The 20,555-nt window shown below is 46.1% G+C and overlaps 1 protein-coding gene across 1 annotated transcript in view; it reads left to right on the top strand.

Annotated features, from left to right (window-relative positions):
- Window positions 1-17,591, top strand: part of NPDC1 (neural proliferation, differentiation and control 1) — a 54,237-nt gene extending 36,646 nt beyond the window's left edge. The window contains exons 3-9 of the mRNA XM_083597449.1: window positions 9,245-9,328; window positions 10,293-10,460; window positions 11,856-11,922; window positions 12,620-12,704; window positions 13,127-13,206; window positions 14,904-15,000; window positions 16,531-17,591. Coding sequence (XP_083453575.1) covers window positions 9,245-9,328; window positions 10,293-10,460; window positions 11,856-11,922; window positions 12,620-12,704; window positions 13,127-13,206; window positions 14,904-15,000; window positions 16,531-16,608 — 659 coding nt within the window. The 3' untranslated portion in view covers window positions 16,609-17,591. The remainder of the gene's footprint in view (window positions 1-9,244; window positions 9,329-10,292; window positions 10,461-11,855; window positions 11,923-12,619; window positions 12,705-13,126; window positions 13,207-14,903; window positions 15,001-16,530) is intronic.
- Window positions 17,592-20,555: the final 2,964 nt, after the last annotated feature.

The following is a 20,555-nucleotide window of genomic DNA, read 5'->3' as shown; positions in this document are numbered from 1 at the left end:
AACTCATTCCCCCTTACGCATCGCGCAAATGAATAACAAACTGGATTATCTGAAGGTGGACCCACATTTCAGTCCCAAATGCTTTCGGAGAATGCCTGAGGCGCACCTCTTTACCCTGACTTTTAATACATGAGGGGCATGGTTTTAGGCCTCACCTTGTTTTTATGGTTGTAAGTTGTTTTATATATTTTTAATATTGATTTCAATGCTGCAACACATAGGTGAAGGGCAGATAATAAATGAACTAACAATAATAGCAAGAACACCACCACAAGTGCACGAGGAGGAGGTAGCAGTTTGCAGAAGTCTAAAAAACATTTAAGGGGTGGGAACATAACACGTATTCACAAAACAGCCTAGTGGCTGACTGGGGGACAGGGAAGAGAGATGAAACAGAGCAAGCTCTTAAAAAGTGGTGGTCCATGGATCAGTGCTGGCCCAGAATACTACTACTACTACTACTACTACTAATAATAATAATAATAATAATAAAGCCAAGGTTGAGTGGGACACTTCAGATTTGGCCCTCCTTGCATGATTTCACATGCCTGGAAGTCTTGTCTCAGCAAACCTTACCAGGGCGCACCATCTAGCTGGCTACACTTATTTTTTAATTGTGGCTGATCTTATTTGTGTACTACCAGTGATTGTTTTATACTGTGCTTATGTACACTGCTAAAAGATTATTATTTTTTTGTGAAACTGTTTATGGACGCTTCCAAGCAAATAAATATTAACATTGGATCCTGGTGATGTTTTGATGGAAGCTGCCTCAAGGGTTGAGAATGTGAACTGAGCGAGGGCTGGGTTGGCTGGCGAGTCTGTTTCTACTGGTTGTTCAGAGCAAAGAGGCCTCTTAACTCCGCCAACCCTAGAGCTGCAGGCAGAGAGAGAAAGAGTGCAGGTCTCCTCGGTTGTGTGTGTTCTGTGCTATGTGCTTGCATTATTAAAGACACTTTTTCATGTCCCAAGCAATAAAAAGCTGGAAAAGCTTGCCGGAGTAATGAAATATTCACAGAGTTCTAAAAATAGTAACACGGGGACTACATGGGACACAAGGTGTACCCTGGGTAGTGGACACCCTCCCACACACACACCCCACAAAGGGATGCTGGTATCCAGAATTTTGGGCTCTTGAGAGTGGGAAAGTACATAAGGACATAAGAAAAGTCTTCTGCAGGCCAGTAGCCCATCTAGACCAATATACTGTTCTCACTGTATCTATCTATATACCATATTTTTCGTCCCATAGGACGCTCCATCCCATAGGACGCACCTAGTTTTTTTTTGGGGGGGGGGAATAAAGGGAAAAAATTTTCCTTTATTTCCCCCCCCCCCAAACCAGGTCGGGGAACAGCGGTATGGCAGCGCTGCGCCTCCCAGCTGTCCCCCGAGCTTGTGGGCCTGGCCGATGTCTGCCCGGCGCGCGGGGCGCTCTGCTTAAGGACGTCTTTCGCGCCAGGCGGCAGGCTGCAATCCGCAGCATGGGGAGCCCCACGGGAACTCCCGCAGGGCTCCCGATGCTGCGGATGTCTGCCCAGCGCGAGGGGCGCTCTGCTTCAGGGTGCCTCTCGCGCCAGGCGGCAGGCTGCTACCCACAGCATGGGGAGTCCCGCGGGAACTCCCGCAGGGCTCCCGACGCTGCGGATGTCTGCCCAGCAGGGGCGCTCTGCTTCAGAGCGCGTCTCGCGCCGGGCGGCAGGCTGCTATCCGCAGCGTGTGGAGCCCTGCGGAAACTCCCGCAGGGCTCCCCACCCTGCGGATGTCTGCCCGGTGTGAGGGGCACTCTGCTTCAGAGCACCTCTCGTGCCGGGCGACAGGCTGCTATCCGCAGCCTAGGGAGCTCTGCGGGAACTCCCGCGGGCTCCCCAGGCTTGCTGATAGCTTCCTGAAGCCTGGAGAGTGAGAGGGGTCGGTGCGCACCGACCCCTCTCACTCTCTAAGCTTCAGCAAAAGCCTGTATTCGCCCCATAGGACACACACAGATTTCCCCTTCATTTTTGGAGGGGAAAAAGTGCGTCCTATAGGGTGAAAAATACGGTATATCTATATAGATATATAGATATATAGATATAAAGGGACATGGGTGGCACTGTGGGTTAAACCACAGAGCCTAGGACTTGCCAATCAGAAGGTCGGCTGTTCGAATCCCCACCATGGGGTGAGCTCCCGTTGCTCGGTCCCTACTCCTGCCAACCTAGCAGTTCGAAAGCACGTCAAAGTACAAGTAGATCAATAGGTAGCACTCCAGCAGGAAGGTAAACGACGTTCCCATGCGCTGCTCTGGTTCTCCAGAAGCAGCTTAGTCATGCTGGCCACATGACCCAGAAGCTGTACACCGGCTCCCTCGGCCAATAAATTGAGATGAGCGCCACAACCCCAGAGTCGGTCACAACTGGACCTAATGGTCAGGGGTCCCTTTACCTTTACCAATATAGATATAGATATAGATATAGATATAGATATAAATTTTTATTAGTTTTTTAACATATCATTTTCAACAGTAATTAAACATAGTTTTACATCTTATTCAATTTTTTTGACTTCCATCAGTCCTGTCTGAAAATCTAATCTCTTAGTATGCATTTCTTGTTTTCCCTATTACATTTCAAAATCATAACCAGTATCTCTATCTTTTTCTACTTTGTGACACTTCGTATATTTCTGCTTACAAAACTTCTTGTAGTCCTACTAGCGCAATTTGTTGATTACAGTTGCTCTTCAAATAATTCATATACTTCTTCCAATCTTCTGTAAATCTCTGTTCCCACAGGTTTCGAATCCTTCCTGTCATTTTGTCCAATTCTGCATAGTCCATTCGTTTCGTCTGCCATTCTTCTTTCGTCAGAATTTCTTCTTGCTTCCATTTTTGGGCTAACAATACTCTAGCCACTGTTGTTGTATATAAGAACCTGTTCTCAATGTATCTGATCAGATGCCTGTTATGGGAAACTTGTAGGCAGGATTTGAACAAAAGACCCCTCTCCTCTCCTGTGGCTTCCAGCAACTGATCTTCAGAAGCATCACTGCCTCATACTGTGGCAGCTGAGTAGAGCTCTTATGGCTACAAGCCGTCAATGACCCTCTTCTCCACGAATCTGTCCTTTACTCTTTTAAAGCTATCTAAGTTGGTGGTTCAAATCCCCGTGATGGGGTGAGCTCCTGTTGCTCGCTCCCTGCTCCTGCCAACCTAGCAGTTCGAAATCACGTCAAAGTGCAAGTAGATAAATAGGTACCACTCTGGCGGGAAGGTAAACGGCGTTTTCATGCGCTGCTCTGGTTCGCCAGAAGTGGCTTAGTCATGCTGGCCACATGACCCGGAAGCTGTACGCCGGCTCCCTCGGCCAATAAAGCGAGATGAGCGCCGCAACCCCAGAGTCGGCCACGACTGGACCTAATGGTCAGGGGTCCCTTTACCTTTACCTTTAAGTTGGCAGCCATTACTGCCTCCTGTGGCACTGAGTTCCACAAAGGACTTTCTTTTATCTGTTCTGAATCTTCCAATGTTCAGCTTCCACAAATTCTAGTGTTACAAGAGAGGGAGGGACACTTTTCTCTATCCACTTCACTTCACTTCTATCCAACTCAATTCATTTCTACCAACTCCCAGAAAATAGCTGGTCAGCTGCTGGCGGACAATAGAGCATAAATTGCCCATTGGCCTGCTATTCACCTGAGCCTGTAAAACTCAGTCTCAAACTTTTCCGTTCTGGCTTGCAGTGGGAGGGAGGGGATCTCCAGAAATCAAGACTTAAGTGTTGAGGGCAGTATTGCCTGCTTCGTGAGTGAAACTGATGAAATGGTTAAAATAAAGAGAGCGTTGCAGGCAAACACTTGATATCTAGGGAAAAGTGATGCAGGGGCCAACATCTAAGATGTTGGGTTGATGGTGAGGGAAATGCAAGCTACAACTTCTCGGTCATGTTTTGAATCAGGACTTCATGTCAGTCTGGGCTGGGAGATATTGGTAGCCCTACAGGTGTTATTGACCAGTAGTCTGAGATGATGGGAGTTCAGGAGCATTTGGAGAGCTGCAGGTTCCCCACCCCTGATGAAAGGATTAAGAACTAATGCCACGTAGTAGATTTTTCTTTCCTTTTTTTTGTAATCTGCTTTGTAATAAAACCTAAACGGGGGAGTATTTAAATTTTGTTAAATAAAATAAAGATTGAACAATAAGGGACAGGATAAACTGAACCTATTTATGTCACTTGGAACCTTGTGGTTACTGATTTATTACGTTTTATTCTGGTATGTTTGGTTCTAGATATTCTCTTCAACTTTTGCTTTATTTTATTTGTCACCCATTTTTGCACTATATGTTTTATTATGAAAAATATATATGGAAAAAGCAATTGCAAAATAAAATAGATTGAGTATGAAGTTACAAGTCCCCAGTTCAAATCTTACCAAGTTGCTTTTGGCAAGTCTTCATTCTCCCTCTCTATCTCTCATCCTCTCCACCAGGAATAATATTAGTGGCCTACCATATCTGGAGGGCAGATTGAAGGAATCATAGCATTGTAGAGTTAAAAGGAATGCCAGGGGTCATCTAGTCTAACCCCCTGAAAGGAGGAGGAGTGGCGTTATATGTCAGGGATGTGTATACCTGTGAAGAGATCCAAGGTTTAGAACCTCAAAGCCAAAGTGAGAGCATTTGGGTCAAAATTAAGGGAGAGAAGAATAACAGTGACCTCATTGTGGGAGTTTACTATAGATCCCCAAGCCAAACGGAGGACATAGATGATGCCTTCCTGGAACAGATGGCCAAGCATGCAAAAGGAAGGGAGATAGTAGTAATGGGGGACTTCAATTACCCGGATATTTGTTGGATGTCAAACTCAGCCAAGAGCATAAGGTCAAACAGATTCCTCACTGGCCTTGCAGACAACTTCATTGTCCAGAAAGTGGGAGAAGCAACAAGAGGAACAGCCATTTTAGATCTGGTCCTAACCAATGTTGATGACCTGGTTAGTGGGGTAGAAGTGGAAGGATCATTAGGCGCGAGTGATCATGCTCTTCTGAAGTTTACTATACAGCGGAAAGGAGCAGCCAAGCATACTAGGACTCAATTTCTCGACTTTAAGAAAGCCGACTTCATAAAACTTAGGGAAGTGCTTGGTGAGATCCCATGGACAGTAATACTAAAAGGAAAGGGAGTTCATGATGGCTGGGAGTTTGTTAAGAGGGAGATAGTAAAAGCACAACTTCAGGCAATACCAATGAGACGGAAACATGGAAGGTGCCTAAAGAAGCCAGGGTGGCTATCTAAAGAACTTTTAACTGAGTTAAGATTAAAAAAGGATGTGTACCAAAAATGGAAAAGGGGGGAAACCACCAAAGAGGAATTCAAACAAATAGCCAGCACGTGTAGACACAAAGTCAGAAAAGCTAAAGCACAGAATGAACTCAGGCTTGCTAGAGAGGTTAAAAGCAACAAAAAAGGCTTTTATGGGTATGTTCGTAGCAAAAGGAAGAACAAAGAAACAGTGGGGTCACTCAGAGGAGAAGATGGTGAAATGCAAACAGGGGACACAGAAAGGGCTGAACTCCTCAATGCCTTCTTTGCCTCAGTCTTCTCCGATAAAGAAAACAATGCCCGACCTGAAGAATTTGGAGCAAATGATTCAGCAGAGGAAACACAGCCCAGAATAACTAAGGAGATAGTACAAGAATACTTGGCTAGTCTAGATGTATTCAAGTCTCCAGGGCCAGATGAACTGCATCCAAGAGTATTAAAAGAACTGGCAGATGTGATCTCAGAACCACTGGCAGTCATCTTTGAGAATTCCTGGAGAACAGGCGAAGTCCCGGCAGACTGGAGGAGGGCAAATGTTGTCCCTATTTTCAAAAAGGGGAAAAGAGAGGACCCAAATAATTACCGCCCAGTCAGTCTGACATCAATACCAGGGAAGATTCTGGAGCAGATCATTAAGCAAACAGTCTGTGAGCACCTAGAAAGGAATGCTGTGATCACCAATAGTCAGCATGGATTTCTGAAAAATAAGTCATGTCAGACTAACCTGATCTCGTTTTTTGACAGAATTTCAAGCCTGGTAGATGAAGGGAACACAGTGGATGTAGCCTACCTTGATTTCAGCAAGGCATTTGACAAGGTGCCCCATGATATTCTTGTAAAGAAGCTGGTAAAATGCGGTCTTGACTATGCTACCACTCAGTGGATTTGTAACTGGCTGACTGACCGAACCCAAAGGGTGCTCATCAATGGTTCCTCTTCATCCTGGAGAAGAGTGACTAGTGGAGTGCCACAGGGTTCTGTCTTGGGCCCGGTCTTATTCAACATCTTTATCAACGACTTGGATGATGGACTCAAGGGCATCCTGATCAAATTTGCAGATGACACCAAACTGGGAGGGGTGGCTAACACCCCAGAGGACAGGATCATACTTCAAAACGACCTTGACAGATTAGAGAACTGGGCCAAAACAAACAAGATGAATTTTAACAGGGAGAAATGTAAAGTATTGCACTTGGGCAAAAAAAATGAGAGGCACAAATACAAGATGGGTGACACCTGGCTTGAGAGCACTACATGTGAAAAGGATCTAGGAGTCTTGGTTGACCACAAACTTGACATGAGCCAACAGTGTGACGCGGCAGCTAAAAAAGCCAATGCAATTCTGGGCTGCATCAATAGGAGTATAGCATCTAGATCAAGGGAAGTAATAGTGCCACTGTATTCTGCTCTGGTCAGACCTCACCTGGAGTACTGTGTCCAGTTCTGGGCACCACAGTTCAAGAAGGACATTGACAAACTGGAACGTGTCCAGAGGAGGGCAACCAAAATGGTCAAAGGCCTGGAAACGATGCCTTATGAGGAACGGCTAAGGGAGCTGGGCATGTTTAGCCTGGAGAAGAGGAGATTAAGGGGTGATATGATAGCCATGTTCAAATATATAAAAGGATGTCACATAGAGGAGGGAGAAAGGTTGTTTTCTGCTGCTCCAGAGAAGCGGACACGGAGCAATGGATCCAAACTACAAGAAAGAAGATTCCACCTAAACATTAGGAAGAACTTCCTGACAGTAAGAGCTGTTCGACAGTGGAATTTGCTGCCAAGGAGTGTGGTGGAGTCTCCTTCTTTGGAGGTCTTTAAGCAGAGGCTTGACAACCATATGTCAGGAGTGCTCTGATGGTGTTTCCTGCTTGGCAGGGGGTTGGACTCGATGGCCCTTGTGGTCTCTTCCAACTCTATGATTCTATGATTCTATGATTCTATGCAGGAATCTCAACACATGGCCCATCTAATCTGAAACTACCAGACCCTGCTTAGCTTTGAAAATGTGGTAGCAGTTTTCTTGCTCTACTACTAGGAGTAGCCTGGCATATATAGGCTTTTCTCATCTACACTATTAAAGGTAAAGGGACTCCTAACCATTAGGTCCAGTCATGAGGGACTCTGGGGTTGTGGCGCTCATCTCGCTTTACTGGCCGAGGGAGCCGGCGTACAGCTTCCGGGTCATGTGGCCAGCATGACTAAGCCGCTTCTGGTGAACCAGAGCAGTGCACGGAAACGCCGTTTACCTTCCTGCTGGAGTGGTACCTATTTATCTACATGCACTTTAACGTGCTTTCGAACTGCTAGGTTGGCAGGAGCAGGGACCGAGCAATGGGAGCTCACCCCGTCGCAGGGATTCGAGCCGCCAACCTTCTGATTGGCAAGTCCTAGGCTCTGTGGTTTAATCCACAGCGCCACCCATGTCCCATCTACACTATTAGGGTGGTGTTTTCTTGTTTTTTGTTAAAGAAAACTGCTGGGAATGTGATGCCAAAGCCAGCTGACTGCGCACGGTGCTCCTTGACCCTCCCTCCACCATGCCAGCCCCCTCCCACACCCTGCGTACAAGAAACCCTGGCAATCATTCACTCTGATCTGAGGACGCTTAGCTCCTCCGGCAAACATCATAATTGCCACTCAGGGAACTGCATCTAACTGAATTTGAAGAAGTGACCTGGAGGGGAGGGAGGGAGAGAGAGAGATCTACAATTCCATCCTTTCAAAGAAGCCTGGCTTTATATAATTCCTAGCAACATAGGAGAAAACTCCCTAGGGGCTGAGCGGTCTTTCCCCCCATAAAACATTTGAGGGGGCCATGCCCCCCCCAGAGTTGACAGGCATTGCCATTGGAAATGGTGTGTGTGCACTGCTTCATGTGATCAATTATGCAGGGCAGAGCTTACCTGCCCTCCCCTCCCCTATATTTTACTCCAGCCCCCCCCCCCCCCCCCCGCCTAGCAGAGTGTGTCCAGTGTTGCCCGGGATTTTTTAGAAACTGAAAAATATTGCATTTTAAAAAATGGATAGTGTGATTTGTGAGTTTGGACCCACCACGGCAAAAATTGGGTGAAGTCACGCCAGTCATGTTTTGGTCCACCATCTTGGTTTGGAATTATGTCCTCACATCAGTGAAGACTCCCACCTTAATGATCTTATTGAGTGGTGATCGAACCTATGCCAAAAAAACCCAGGTGAAGTAACACACACAACTTTGCCTGGATATTTAATCATATTCACATTTAGATGTGCCACTGTCTTCCAGAAGCAAGCGGACTAGACTTCAGTATGGGAGAAAATCCAGTTCACATCCCCAAACCTCTGCCCCCAGCCTACCTCACAGGGTTGTTTCGAGGGTGAAATGCCACTAGCTGGGGGAGGGGGGAAAGAACAGGATGCAAACATGTCAGCTGTAAGTCCAACGGCTGTTCGATTGGGGAAGAAACACAGTCAATCTTACTTTTTGCCTATTGTTGATTTTATAAATAATTTTTTATTATTTTTTACACATATTTTCCAGCATAACATCCTTTTAAACATCATTTCGAAATTTTCAGCTATCACAGCCTGAGACTTCCTTCAACCTCGACTGATGGTTTTCTAAAGTCTTTCTAATTATGCATTTGGTTACTGCTGTAGTTATTGCTATAAACTCAAATCCCCAGTACATCTATTCTTAATTCTCTTCACAATAATTTATAAATTGCTCCTTACGAAACTTCTTTCAACCTTACAAGCGATGTCAAGCTTATTGTTGGTTTTAATTATTATTTTTGAAGGTTTTGCATCTTTTAAAACTATTTTTACTGACAATTATCAGTAAACCACTGTGAGGGTTTATTTTAAGCAGTTGTCTGGTCTATAAATTTATGAAATAATCTGTTGATAACTTTTCTTTGGATTTGTTGTCCCCCTCCCCCCCCCAATATCTTCTGTCTTCCTTCTTAGGGCGAGCCAGTGCTCCCAACCTAGAGGAAGAAGTTGATTTAGTGGCAGATGTGCTGTCCAAACAGAATAATGCTCTCCAGGATGGTATGTGTCTCCTGCGGACCAGTTTCCACTCCGCACATCTTGGATGAAAGATTAGGGTTGATACTTTCTTTCTTCTCACATAGCGTGAGACCGTCCAGGGGTGCATGTGGGTTGTCCTTCTGCATGAATTAATTTGTAAAGAAATATACAATAATAAGAGTTCAGGTGAAACTCGAAAAATTAGAAAATCGTGGAAAAGTTCATTGATTTCAGTAATCCAACTTGAAAGGTGAAACTAATATATGAGATCGACTCATGACATGCAAGGCGAGATGTGCTTCTACTTCTCAGAGGTCCAATCTTGCTCCATTTGCAATCCTTGTTTTGCTGACTTCATTGAATATTCTCATTTTCTGAGATTGTTAATTTGGGGTTTTCATCAGTTGTACGCCATAATCATCACAATTGTAACAAATAAAGGCTTGACGTATCTCCCTTTGTATGTCACAAATCTATCTCATATATTAGTTTCACCTTTCAAGTTGAATGACTGAAATAAATGAACTTTTCCACGATATTCTAATTTTTCGAGTTTCACCTGTAGAACAAATCACGGCTTGACATATCTCGCTTTGCATGTCATGAGTCGATCTCATATATTAGTTTCACCTTTTAAGTTGAATTAGTGAAATAAAGGAACTTTTCCACAATATTCAAATTTTTGGAGTTTCACCTGTACATTCATTGGTAAAAAAGGAATATAGAATGGGATAGACAGGAAGTCCAAAGTGTTTGTAGATATATGATTTTGGAATAGTTTTTTGTCCTTGTTTCTTTTATTTAGGTATATAAACTTTATATACATGCTGAAAATTATATTATAATAAGCCTTGTGATGTAATATTAAAATGTTTGCTGATGTAACATAAGAACGTTAATAAATAAATAAAACTCAAAAAAAAGAAGAAAAGAAAATCTTTCGCCCTCACCCCAACCTTTGTGGACATGTTTTTGCCTTACACAGAAACCCCAGCCCCCACTGGCAAGCACTCCAGGATCGGTGCGTCGAAGTCAGTGTCCTCGCCAAAGGGACAGGCAAGACGCCCTCCTGCAACACCTTCCCTTCGCACAGAAGCAGTCAAAAGTACTCCAGTGAAAACCTCACTCTCGTCAAATGACGCTCTCATACTGGGTAAGCGGTTCAGCAAGGCAACTGGGTGTTCCATATATGGCAGAATATAATATAACAATGGAAGACTATATCAATCCAGATTTCAAACGCACAGCAGGGAGGCAAATAGTTGTTTCCACTTGGGGGGGGGCTCCCCCTCCCACCACAGAGTTTTGGACCCAATCCGTGTGGAACTTAGGGAGCACTTCCGGAGTGCTTGGCTCACCACCGGAGGTGGATAAGAGGAATAACAAAGAAATATGGGTTTGACTCGGTAGGGTCTCAGTTTATATCCTTTATTAACAATAGGAGAGCCTCTTCCACCTCAGTCGCAGGAGCCACTATGGAGACATTACTGTATCTTAACTCTTGAGATTGAAGCCATACCCTGTAGATGCGAGCTGAACCTAAAACGTAAAAGATTTTCCAAGTTTGTTTTGATTCCATGTGGGTGACTACGTATAAAACTTAACAGCTGGACATGCATTTGTCTTGGAAGACAGCACTTTGTTTGTTTGGTTGTTTGTTTTAACTGTAATGAAGTTTGTAAAGAAAAATGTTTAATAATAATAATAATAATAATAATAATAATGATGATGATGATGATGATGATGATGATGCTTTTAATCGGTATACAGTAAAGTTGAAAAGACACAATGAAGATAAATCAATTTAAACTCAACCACAGAGTTACAAAACTTGCTTAAATTGTCTGCTGAGGTGGAAAGGGCATCTCCAGCTGCCAGAAGTCTAATAGGGAGGGGACTCCTCTGATAATAATAATAATAATAATATTTTTTTATTTCTATCCCACCCTCCCCAGCCGAAGCCGGGCTCAGAGCGGCTAACAACAATAAAAGTAACACAGCATTCTAAAATCAATTCATTCTAAATCAATTCAGAATCAAATTAATGGCAACCATGGGGCTAGAGTTCTGTGAGGATTACAGAAGGAGGGGGTCAGACTGTACCTTGGCCAAAGACCTGGTGGAACAGCTCTGTCTTGCAGGCCCTGCTGAAAGATGTCAAGTCCCGCAGGCCCCTAGTCTCTTGTGACAGAGTGTTCCACCAGATCGGGGCCACAGCCGAAAAAGCCCTGGCTCTGGTTGATCTCAACCGCAAGAGAGTTCCACAGAACTGTCCCACAATGCTGAATGCACCACTGGTTGCTGATTTGCTGGTAGGGATTTTATGCTTCCACCTGCAATGAGGGGCAGTGTACAAACACTTAAAACAAGGACAGTGTTCAAGCAAACAAATAAAATGCTAATGAAGAAAATAAAATCATAAAGGCTGGAAGTTCTTTGACAATGCTTCACCTGCCATCATCCCAGGAGGTCACTGCTGGTTCCTTCCCCACTTCCTTCCTTCCCTGGTGTGTCTCTATACAAACTTTCCACCTGTGTGTCTCTGCAGGGATGATAGTCGTGTGTACAGCTGCAGGAATCGCAGCTCTGGTGGTGGCAGCTGTGTGCTGGTGCAGGTAGGCCCATGCAAAACCTTTACTTGGCAAGAGGCCAGCAGTTTTATTTCGTGCTTCCCCCCACCCCCACCCCAAAACACCATTCTTGGGAATCACCAGGAGGGGGGGGGATGCAGGTATAACAACAGCTAGAATGAGGAGCTGCTTAAGAGCAGCAACAACTGCAATTGTTCATTGCATTTGCATCCCACCATTTTCTCCATGGAGCTCAAGGTGTCACCCATGGTTCTCCTCTTCTTCATTTATTCGCTACAACAACCCTGTGAGGTAGGTTGGGCTGAGAGTGAACGAGCGGCCATGTAGGGATTTGAACCTTGGTCTCTCCCAGGTTCAAGTCTTGCACTCTAAGCACTAAACAAGGCAGCCCTGGGTACCATGCTCCGCTGTAGTATCAAGTGCTGAGGGAGGCGGAATGTTGCCCTCAAGCCCTTCTTATGGGCTTTTCAAAAGCAGGCCACTGTTGGTAACAGGCTCAGCCTTTCTCAACCTGTGGGTCCCAAGATGTTGTTGAACTACAACTCCCATCACCCCTAGCTAGCAAGGCCAGAGCTCAGGGATGATGGGAGTTGTAGTCCAACATCATCTGGGGACCCACAGGTTGAGAACCGCTGGCACTAGATGGATTTCTCACCTGATCCAGCAAGCTGCTGGTGTGTCTAATTATTTGCTTTCTTTCCTCTTCTCCTCCTCTTCCTAGGCTGCAAAAGGAAATACGCCTTGCTCAGAAAGCAGACTACCCAGTTCAGAAACTCCCGGGTCCTCCATCGTATGACAAGATCTCAGTATGTCCTTTCCTCTTTGATGCCTGTTTGCTGGCTATGCACTAAACTTCATGCTCTTCACTGTTTAAAGGGAATGTGGGGGAAAAACACTTGTATGCCTAATTCCAGGCAATAATGAGCCCCAGTTACCCAGCCATACCAGGGGGTTGCCTTTGCATCTCTGTATCAGATACTGTTCTGGCCTCACAACCTTCCAAATACATCTCTGCTAGCAGGGGCAAGTCATTCTGCATGTTTCTGCACTGGATGCAGTTAATACAATTGCTCCTTTGTGAGTAACTGCTCTGGACTTGGCTCCTTCTCATTAAGAAATACTTGCCTGGACTGTGATGATTTTTGCATGCTCTTTTCTTCCAAACTCACTGCAACTTGGGCTAACTTGCAATACTGTGTACACTGTGCCTGTTTTTCTCTCCCCAAAGCCCGGCGATAAGAAGTTGGCACAGAGTGCCCAGATGTACCACTACCAGCACCAGAAACAACAGATGCTCTCCATGGAGAAGTGAGTAGCACCATTTTTCACCCATATTTTTAGCATTTTCTTCAGACTGCGGCTTCCACACACCCCATGGCAACAAGTCTGCTTTATTAAAATACTTTTATCCCACTCTTCACCCTAAAAAAAGAGGGAAGTCCTCTTGGAGCAGCTCCCGAGTGTCATTGATGAGACAATTCCCTGCCCCTCGGGCTTACAATCTTAAAAAAAAGGCATGATATAAGACAGAGAGAAATGGATTTGGATGAAGTAGGAAAAAAGCAAACTCAGTTAGGCCTCTTCCTTTCCATGCATGGCTCTGGGACTGGATTCCTGTGTAGGGTGCATTTCAAAAACTTCTGCCCGAGAGGATTGGAACAGCCGGTCCACAACATTGCATCCACATCTTTAGTGTCTTTTTAATGTGGATTCACTTGGCAGAAGAAGAAGAAGAGGAGGAGGAATTTGGATTTGATATCCCGCTTTATCACTACCCTAAGGAGTCTCAAAGCGGCTAACATTCTCCTTTCCCTTCCTCCCCCACAACAAACACTCTGTGAGGTGAGTGGGGCTGAGAGACTTCAGAGAAGTGTGACTGGCCCAAGGTCACCCAGCAGCTGCAGGTGGAGGAGCAGAGACGCGAACCCTGTTCACCAGATTACGAGTCCACCGCTCTTAACCACTACACCACACTGGCTCTGTACATTCCTTTGGCCTATGTGATGTGGCCTCTGGCTCAGATAGCCTTTTTAAAAGCTTAGGTCAGCCTCTCCCCAACCCACAAGCCTCCAAACTGCAGCTTGCACCAGCTCCTGATACACAGCCATGTTGGATAGGAGGTACAGTTAAAACACCTGGAAGTACCTAGTACCTGAAAGGTACTAGGTTGGGGGAGGATGGTTGGATGTTGGGAAGATTCAGGACGGACAAAAGAAAGTGCTTATTTACACATCACATAGTTAAATTATGGAACTCCCACAGGAGGCAGGGATGGCCACCAGCTTTGGGCGCCAGGCAAAAACATTTATCTTCTCGCAGACCTTTGGCCAATTAAACAATATGTTGGTTTTTTTTTAAATGGGGGAGGGTATTGTTTTTGTTATTATGCTATGTGTTTTTGTGTTTTTGCATTGTAAACTACCCTGTAATCTTTGGATGAAGGACAGCATGGATATATTATTATTATTATTATTATTATTATTATTATTATTATTATTAGCAATGCTCCTGAATAACAGTTGTTGGAAACCACAGAAGGGGCAGAGGGCTCTTTTGCTCAGGTCTGGCTTGCGGGTTTCCCACAGGCATTTGGGTAACCAATGGGAGGACAGGATTCTGGCTTAGGTGGGCCCCCTTTGGCCTGATCCAGCAGGGCTCTTCTTGGGTTCTTATATGACAGCTTTTGGAAAGGTGTAGTTAAATTGATGGAAGGTCTGTGTATACACCTGAAAATTGCCAAGTGCAGTGGCCCCAGCTAACTCCTGGAGCTTCTGAACCACCACCACCACCACCACCACCCCGCCCCCGAGACATTTGGCTCTCTGTGTGTGGAGTCATAGAATCATAGGACAGAGTCAGAAGGGACCCAAAGGGGCCTGTAGCCCGTGGGGAGAGTGGGCTGAGTGTTCTGAATGGGTGAAAGGCAGCGGTGTGCTGGTCTGTGTGTGCTGCACTCTCTCCCTTCCTACCCTGCCACCATCTCACCTCCTCCACCCCATCAATAGGAATAAAGAGGAGGCCAAAGTTCCAGAATCTGCATCATCGGATGAAGAAAACGAAGATGGAGACTTCACCGTCTATGAGTGCCCAGGCCTTGCTCCTGTGAGTGTTTCCTCTTCCACGCACCAAAGACTGCCCTTGGCCCTCTGATAGCTTTTCTTACTCTTTTCGTGTGCTTCTTGATAACTAAGTTCTGCTTGTTTTATTGAGTAATGGCTCACACACTCAAATTAGGATAGATTGTTGTTGTTGCACTTAACCCACCTCCAGGCAGTGTTGGAAGTGGCCGGGGGTTCCTGCACTTACCCAGAGTTCAGTTTCCTTGGAATGAGGATCAACAGAGACATCGGTGTCTTTAGGAAACATGGTTTTATTTATGGGTATATACAACCTGGGACGCGGGTGGCACTGTGGGTTAAACCACAGAGGCCTAGGACTTGCTGATCAGAAGGCCGGTGTTTCGAATCCCCGCGACGGGGTGAGCTCCCATTGCTCGGTCCCAGCTCCTGCCTACCTAGCAGTTCGAAAGCATGTCAAAGTGCAAGTAGATAAATAGGTACCACTCCGGCAGGAAGGTAAACGGCGTTTCCGTGCACTGCTCTGGTTCGCCAGAAGAGGCTTAGTCATGCTGGCCACATGACCCGGAAGCTGTACGCCAGCTCCCTTGGCCAGTAAAGCGAGATGAGCGCTGCAGCCCCAGAGTTGGTCACGACTGGACCTAATGGTCAGGGGTCCCTTTACCTTTACAACCTGAGCATAGGATGGAGGGGCTCAACAGTATCAGTGCCCCAGTAGATCTTGCTACTTCATTAGGTTTCCAAGTCACATCTCTGGGGTCCAGCGCAGAGCAAGGTGTGCCTCAGTCTCCCCAGCTTCCAGCATCAACCCAAACTCATTCACACAACTCTCAACCCCTCCCACTTGGCCTGTTGTCCTCAGAAAATGCACATCCATTTGTCTGTACGGCAACAGAGCTCACTCTTTCAAGATGTGAATGATGAGTAGTACTTAGCTGACCTGCTAAGGCCATCACCATGAAAAAGAAACTGATTTGGCAGTTTCTCTCTTGCAGAACATAGCTTCACAGATACATGATTGCAGGTTTGGGAAGGAACCCATGGTATCCTCCAGACTGAATTCACAGACTACTAATTATTAATACAGGTGATTCCTCAATTATATGAGGGTTGTGTTCCAGGGTTCCATCATAAGCCCTCAGTCCTCCATCCAGGCAAGCCAGAGCCAGGATTGCAGTTTAAGGACACCTTCCACCCAGGCAGAAGTCCTTGTGGAGAGTGGAGAGCAGGACTGGTGAGGGGGAGCAGCCTCAGAAAAGGGAATTTGAACCCTTGGCTCCCTGGTCTGGTCTTCTAACCACACGCTGGCTCTTGAAGGGGAACGCCAAGTCTTGCTCTATTGTGAGAGAGCATTTCAGTTGTGTGTAAGAAAGACGTCTCTTGAGCTCTTCCAGTTGAACATTGTAGGGCAGTAGATTTTTAAAAGGAAATGCTAAAAAAACTGGGGGTCGGGGGAGATGACTAAAAATTCTTGAGGCAATTAATTTTTGCTGTTTTTCACATCTTCTCTCTTATCTTCCCCCCCCCCATCTGCGCCACCCTGGACTCAACGCAGACTGGCGAAATGGAAGTGAAGAACCCTCTTTTTGACGACTCCTCGCTGCACTCCCCACCCACCAAGTTGCACCCATGACCTCCGGCCGAGCATGTTGTGGACTGTGTCTGCCGAGCGTAATGTGTAGGAATGTCCCAACCTGCCGACATCCTCACTACCTAAAGAAAGAGTCTCCTTTGCAGCACCTCCAGATGCCCGAATGTGCATCTCCCCTCCCCCCTCCCCACGCCAACAAATGAATCTCTGAAATGAATGCACATTATTGGCTTCTGGGGAGGGCGGGTGGGGGGGCTTCACTCTTCAGCTCTTCATTGCTACCACTGCAACCCCCAGCTCCTCTTAGATACAACAACCTAGCACTATTTAGATGATTGGGCACGTGAATTGGGGTGGGTGGTGGGTGGGAGGAAATGCCTATTTGCTGTTTTGCTGACTGGGGTGGGGGCGGAGTGTGAGAGAAGGAAGGGGGGTTCCCTGACTTTTTCACCCACCCCCAGCTCCTGCAAGGGGCCCTTGTCCTGGAGGCCAAGTCGTCTTGTCAGCCCTCAGAGCAAAAGCCCGAAATGAGAATCCACCCAGCATAAAATGCTGTAAATCTGTTTTGAATCCAGTGGTGTCATCGCTCCAATTTGTAATATATAAAAATACATGCGGATATACCTGCAGTTCTTTATTTGAGCAGTATGGTTGGGGGATCGTGGCCCTCCCAACTTTCTGTATTTTGTGAAGATTGAAATGGAAGGTTGACCTTCCTACCCAATAGTACTCCTAGGACATTAAAATGCCCATCTTAAAGGTGGGAAGGGGGACAAACTAATGCAGAAGGGTAACGACATTAATGGTAGTGAAACAATTTCAAATCACTTCTGGGCTTTTATCTGCCAGGCAGTTGGGTCCTCAGCTGTTGGATCTACAGCAAGGTCCAAACCCATCCTAGGATGAGTTATGGTCCCTTTGAGAAGTCTATCTACATGCCAAAAATAAATTCCCCTTTAACACTCAGGATGTCTCCCTTCCAAATAAAACTGGGAATTGTAGTTTTAAGACTTCTGAGAACTCCAGAGGTTCCAGCTCTTCTGTGCAGAACTGTGGTTCACAAGATTTTGTTCATTATCATGGCCATGTTGTGGGATAAAGAAAATTGTGGAGGAAAGGGAGAGTTAACACAAGCGGAACAGCTGTAAAACATAACAGTGCAATCCTGGGTGCATTTACCCAAAAGTAAGCTTTGCTGCACTGATGGGACTTTCTCCCAAGCTTGGGACTGTGCCCTTAAAGTCATCAAATCACTGTGCTTTAATTGTAGCACTGGGGGCAGGGAAAGCACTGCATCTGGTCTTCACAGATTGTCCCACCTGGTGCCGCAAGGGGGCGGTGGTGGCGGTGGCAAAGATGCTTCCCCTTTAGAGTCTAGAGAACCCACCCTGCTAGCAAGAGGAAAAAGTTAAAGGCCCAGTTCAAAGGTGGCTGATTGGGCATTTCAGACTGCCGGGGGTAGGAGTGATCCAGCCTATGGGCTATAGCAGGAACCAAATAAAACATACTGGTGTTCACAGGGGGTTCCTTGGGTTTAGGCGCAGTGGTTCTCAGCCTGTGGGTCCCCAGATGTTGTTGGACTACAACTCCCATCATCCCTGAACTCTGGCCTTGCCAGCTAGGGGTGATGGGAGTTGTAGTTCAACAACATCTGGGGACTCACAGGTTGAGAAAGACTGGAGGGGGTTGCCAAGCTGGACAGTGCTGGGTGTCTGTGTGCTGGGTGTGCAGCAGTCAGGCCTGGCCCAGGATGTTGTGAGGCAAAACAGAAAATCTGCTCCAGAGAGGAGCAGGTGGGAACGTGGATGTGGGGTGGGTGGGCCCTGAACTCCCACCCATCTCAGCTGTCCCCACCCTGCTGCCTGAGGCGCCTGCCCCACTGAACCTCACGAGCAGGCTGGCCCTGACAACAGTGCAAATTTGCTGCCCCAAACATTGGCTTCTTTCCCCCTCTTTCACCACACAGGAGTGCTGACCTCCCTGTTTCTACCCTAGTTGACAACAGGGGTGACAACTTCTGTTCTGTTGCTTTTCTTCTACCCCACTCTAACCCCCAGTACCTCCAGGGCATCTAACTGATGAGGGATACCCCTGTCATTCTTTGTGATAAGTGAGAGATTATTGGCAGGGGGCTGTGTGTGTGTGTGTGTGTGTGTGTCCTTCCTTGGTAAGATCACTTTTGCAGCTAGTTCTGCCTAGAGCAGGTCCACTGTGGCTTCTGAAGCAGCTGCTGGAGACCCCTTTGTTTTGTACGCAGAGGGCTTCAGGTTAAAATCGCATAGCATTGTGGGTCTAGTAGGACTGGGGATGACCCACGTGCGAAGCCCTGGACAGCCCCTGCTGCCAGTCAGTGTAGGCAGTTCTGAGCTAGATGGAATCAGGGTCTGAGTCAACTGTTCCTGACAATCATGTCCCTGGGCTGCACAAGAACCAAAATGGGACTATAATCCGTGGATTTGGGATTGAGCCAAGTACTTCTAATAGTTCAAACCTCAAACCCTGATTTTTTTGGGGGGGAGGGGATTTTCTAATGCTGATTCTGAGACACTTAAAAAAAAATTGAAAACACAATTTTTGAAAGTTCTCCCTCTCCTAATTCGCTGAACAGAGGAAGGATGAGGTTCCTAACTTTGGGGTAACTCCGTTGTTTTGAAATTAAGAGAAGATTGGGGTGAGAGAGACCTCAGTTCATAAAGCTGCCTTTGTAAACCAGATGCATTGGACTACATGCAAGGATGGCTCAGTTGGTAGAGCATGAGACTCTTAATCTCATGGTTGTAGGTTCGAGCCCCAGCATGGGGTAAAATATTCCTTCATTGCAGGAGGTTGGACTAGATGACCCTCATTGCCCCGTACAATTCTATGATTCTGTGACCTCCCATCAGCCCCAGGCAGCATGGCTATGTGAGTTGGGGAACATGGGAGCTGTAGTCCAATGCATCAAGAAGTTAGCTGGTTAACAAAAGCTGTCTTTATAAAAAGTTGAGCCTGGATAAATTCTTAAAATCAGACACGGGATAAAGAGAGCCTCATATAGCCACACCTGTTTTGTGTTTTATTTCCTCTGGTCCGAAGACATTCCTGAACGACATTATCAGTAACCTATGGCCCCTTAAAGTTTTGCCCCAGTCATGAGGTCTAGAAACTTGGGTTTCTTAATTTTCTTTTAATGCTTAGCTGGTTGGCATGGGGAAGGAAGCAATGCTTGAAACAGGACTGTACCTCTACAACGCTGACCCAAGCCTTCTAAGACTCATGCTGCGTTTGCAGGGCAGAGGCATTTAGGGAGCTTTGCCAAATGTGTATCTGAGGTTCAACACACGTGTGTGTGTGTGTGTGTGTGTGTGTGTGTGTGTGTCTGGTTTCCTTCCACCTGCTTCCCTCTGCTATGGCTGCAGAGTCTGGGCCCGCGGAATGAGAGACAAGATCTACCGGGAAAAGAGATGGCAAATTTATACAATTTTAAATGCACAAAATTGGAAGAGATCTGATGTTCCGCACCCTCTTACCTTGAAAGCCCCTGACGCGAGATAATCCACTGCTCCTTCTGTAGCTGCTGGACTGATTTTTAGTTCAGGTGCTTAAAATATACCATTGCTGGTTATCCCTTGTATCCCTTGTACAGTGTAAGAGAACCACACTGTTAAACTGCAGAAGGGATTGGAAATTGTCACGGAAATGTCTTGATGGGGGGCGGGGGGTTAGTATAAAGTTATCTGAAGGTAATACACCAAGAAAACCCGTGGGGTCTTATATGCAGCCTTCATTGATTTGAAGGCTGCCTTTGATTCAATTTCATGAGTAAGACTCTGGACCAAATTGAATACATCCAGTATAGATAAAAGATTATTATTTTTGATTAATGGCCTATATAAAGGTACTGTGTTGTACGTAAGATCCTCCACAAATGGCCAACTCATAGGCCCTGTACCCGCCACCAAGGGGGTTAAACAAGGCTGCATTTTAGCCCCAGCTTTATTTAACCTATA

This window comes from Podarcis filfolensis (assembly GCF_964270895.1).
Source record: "Podarcis filfolensis genome assembly, chromosome: Z".
Lineage (NCBI taxonomy): Eukaryota > Metazoa > Chordata > Lepidosauria > Squamata > Lacertidae > Podarcis > Podarcis filfolensis.
Note: the sequence above shows the minus strand (reverse complement) of the source record. Positions and strands in the feature narration are given on the sequence as shown.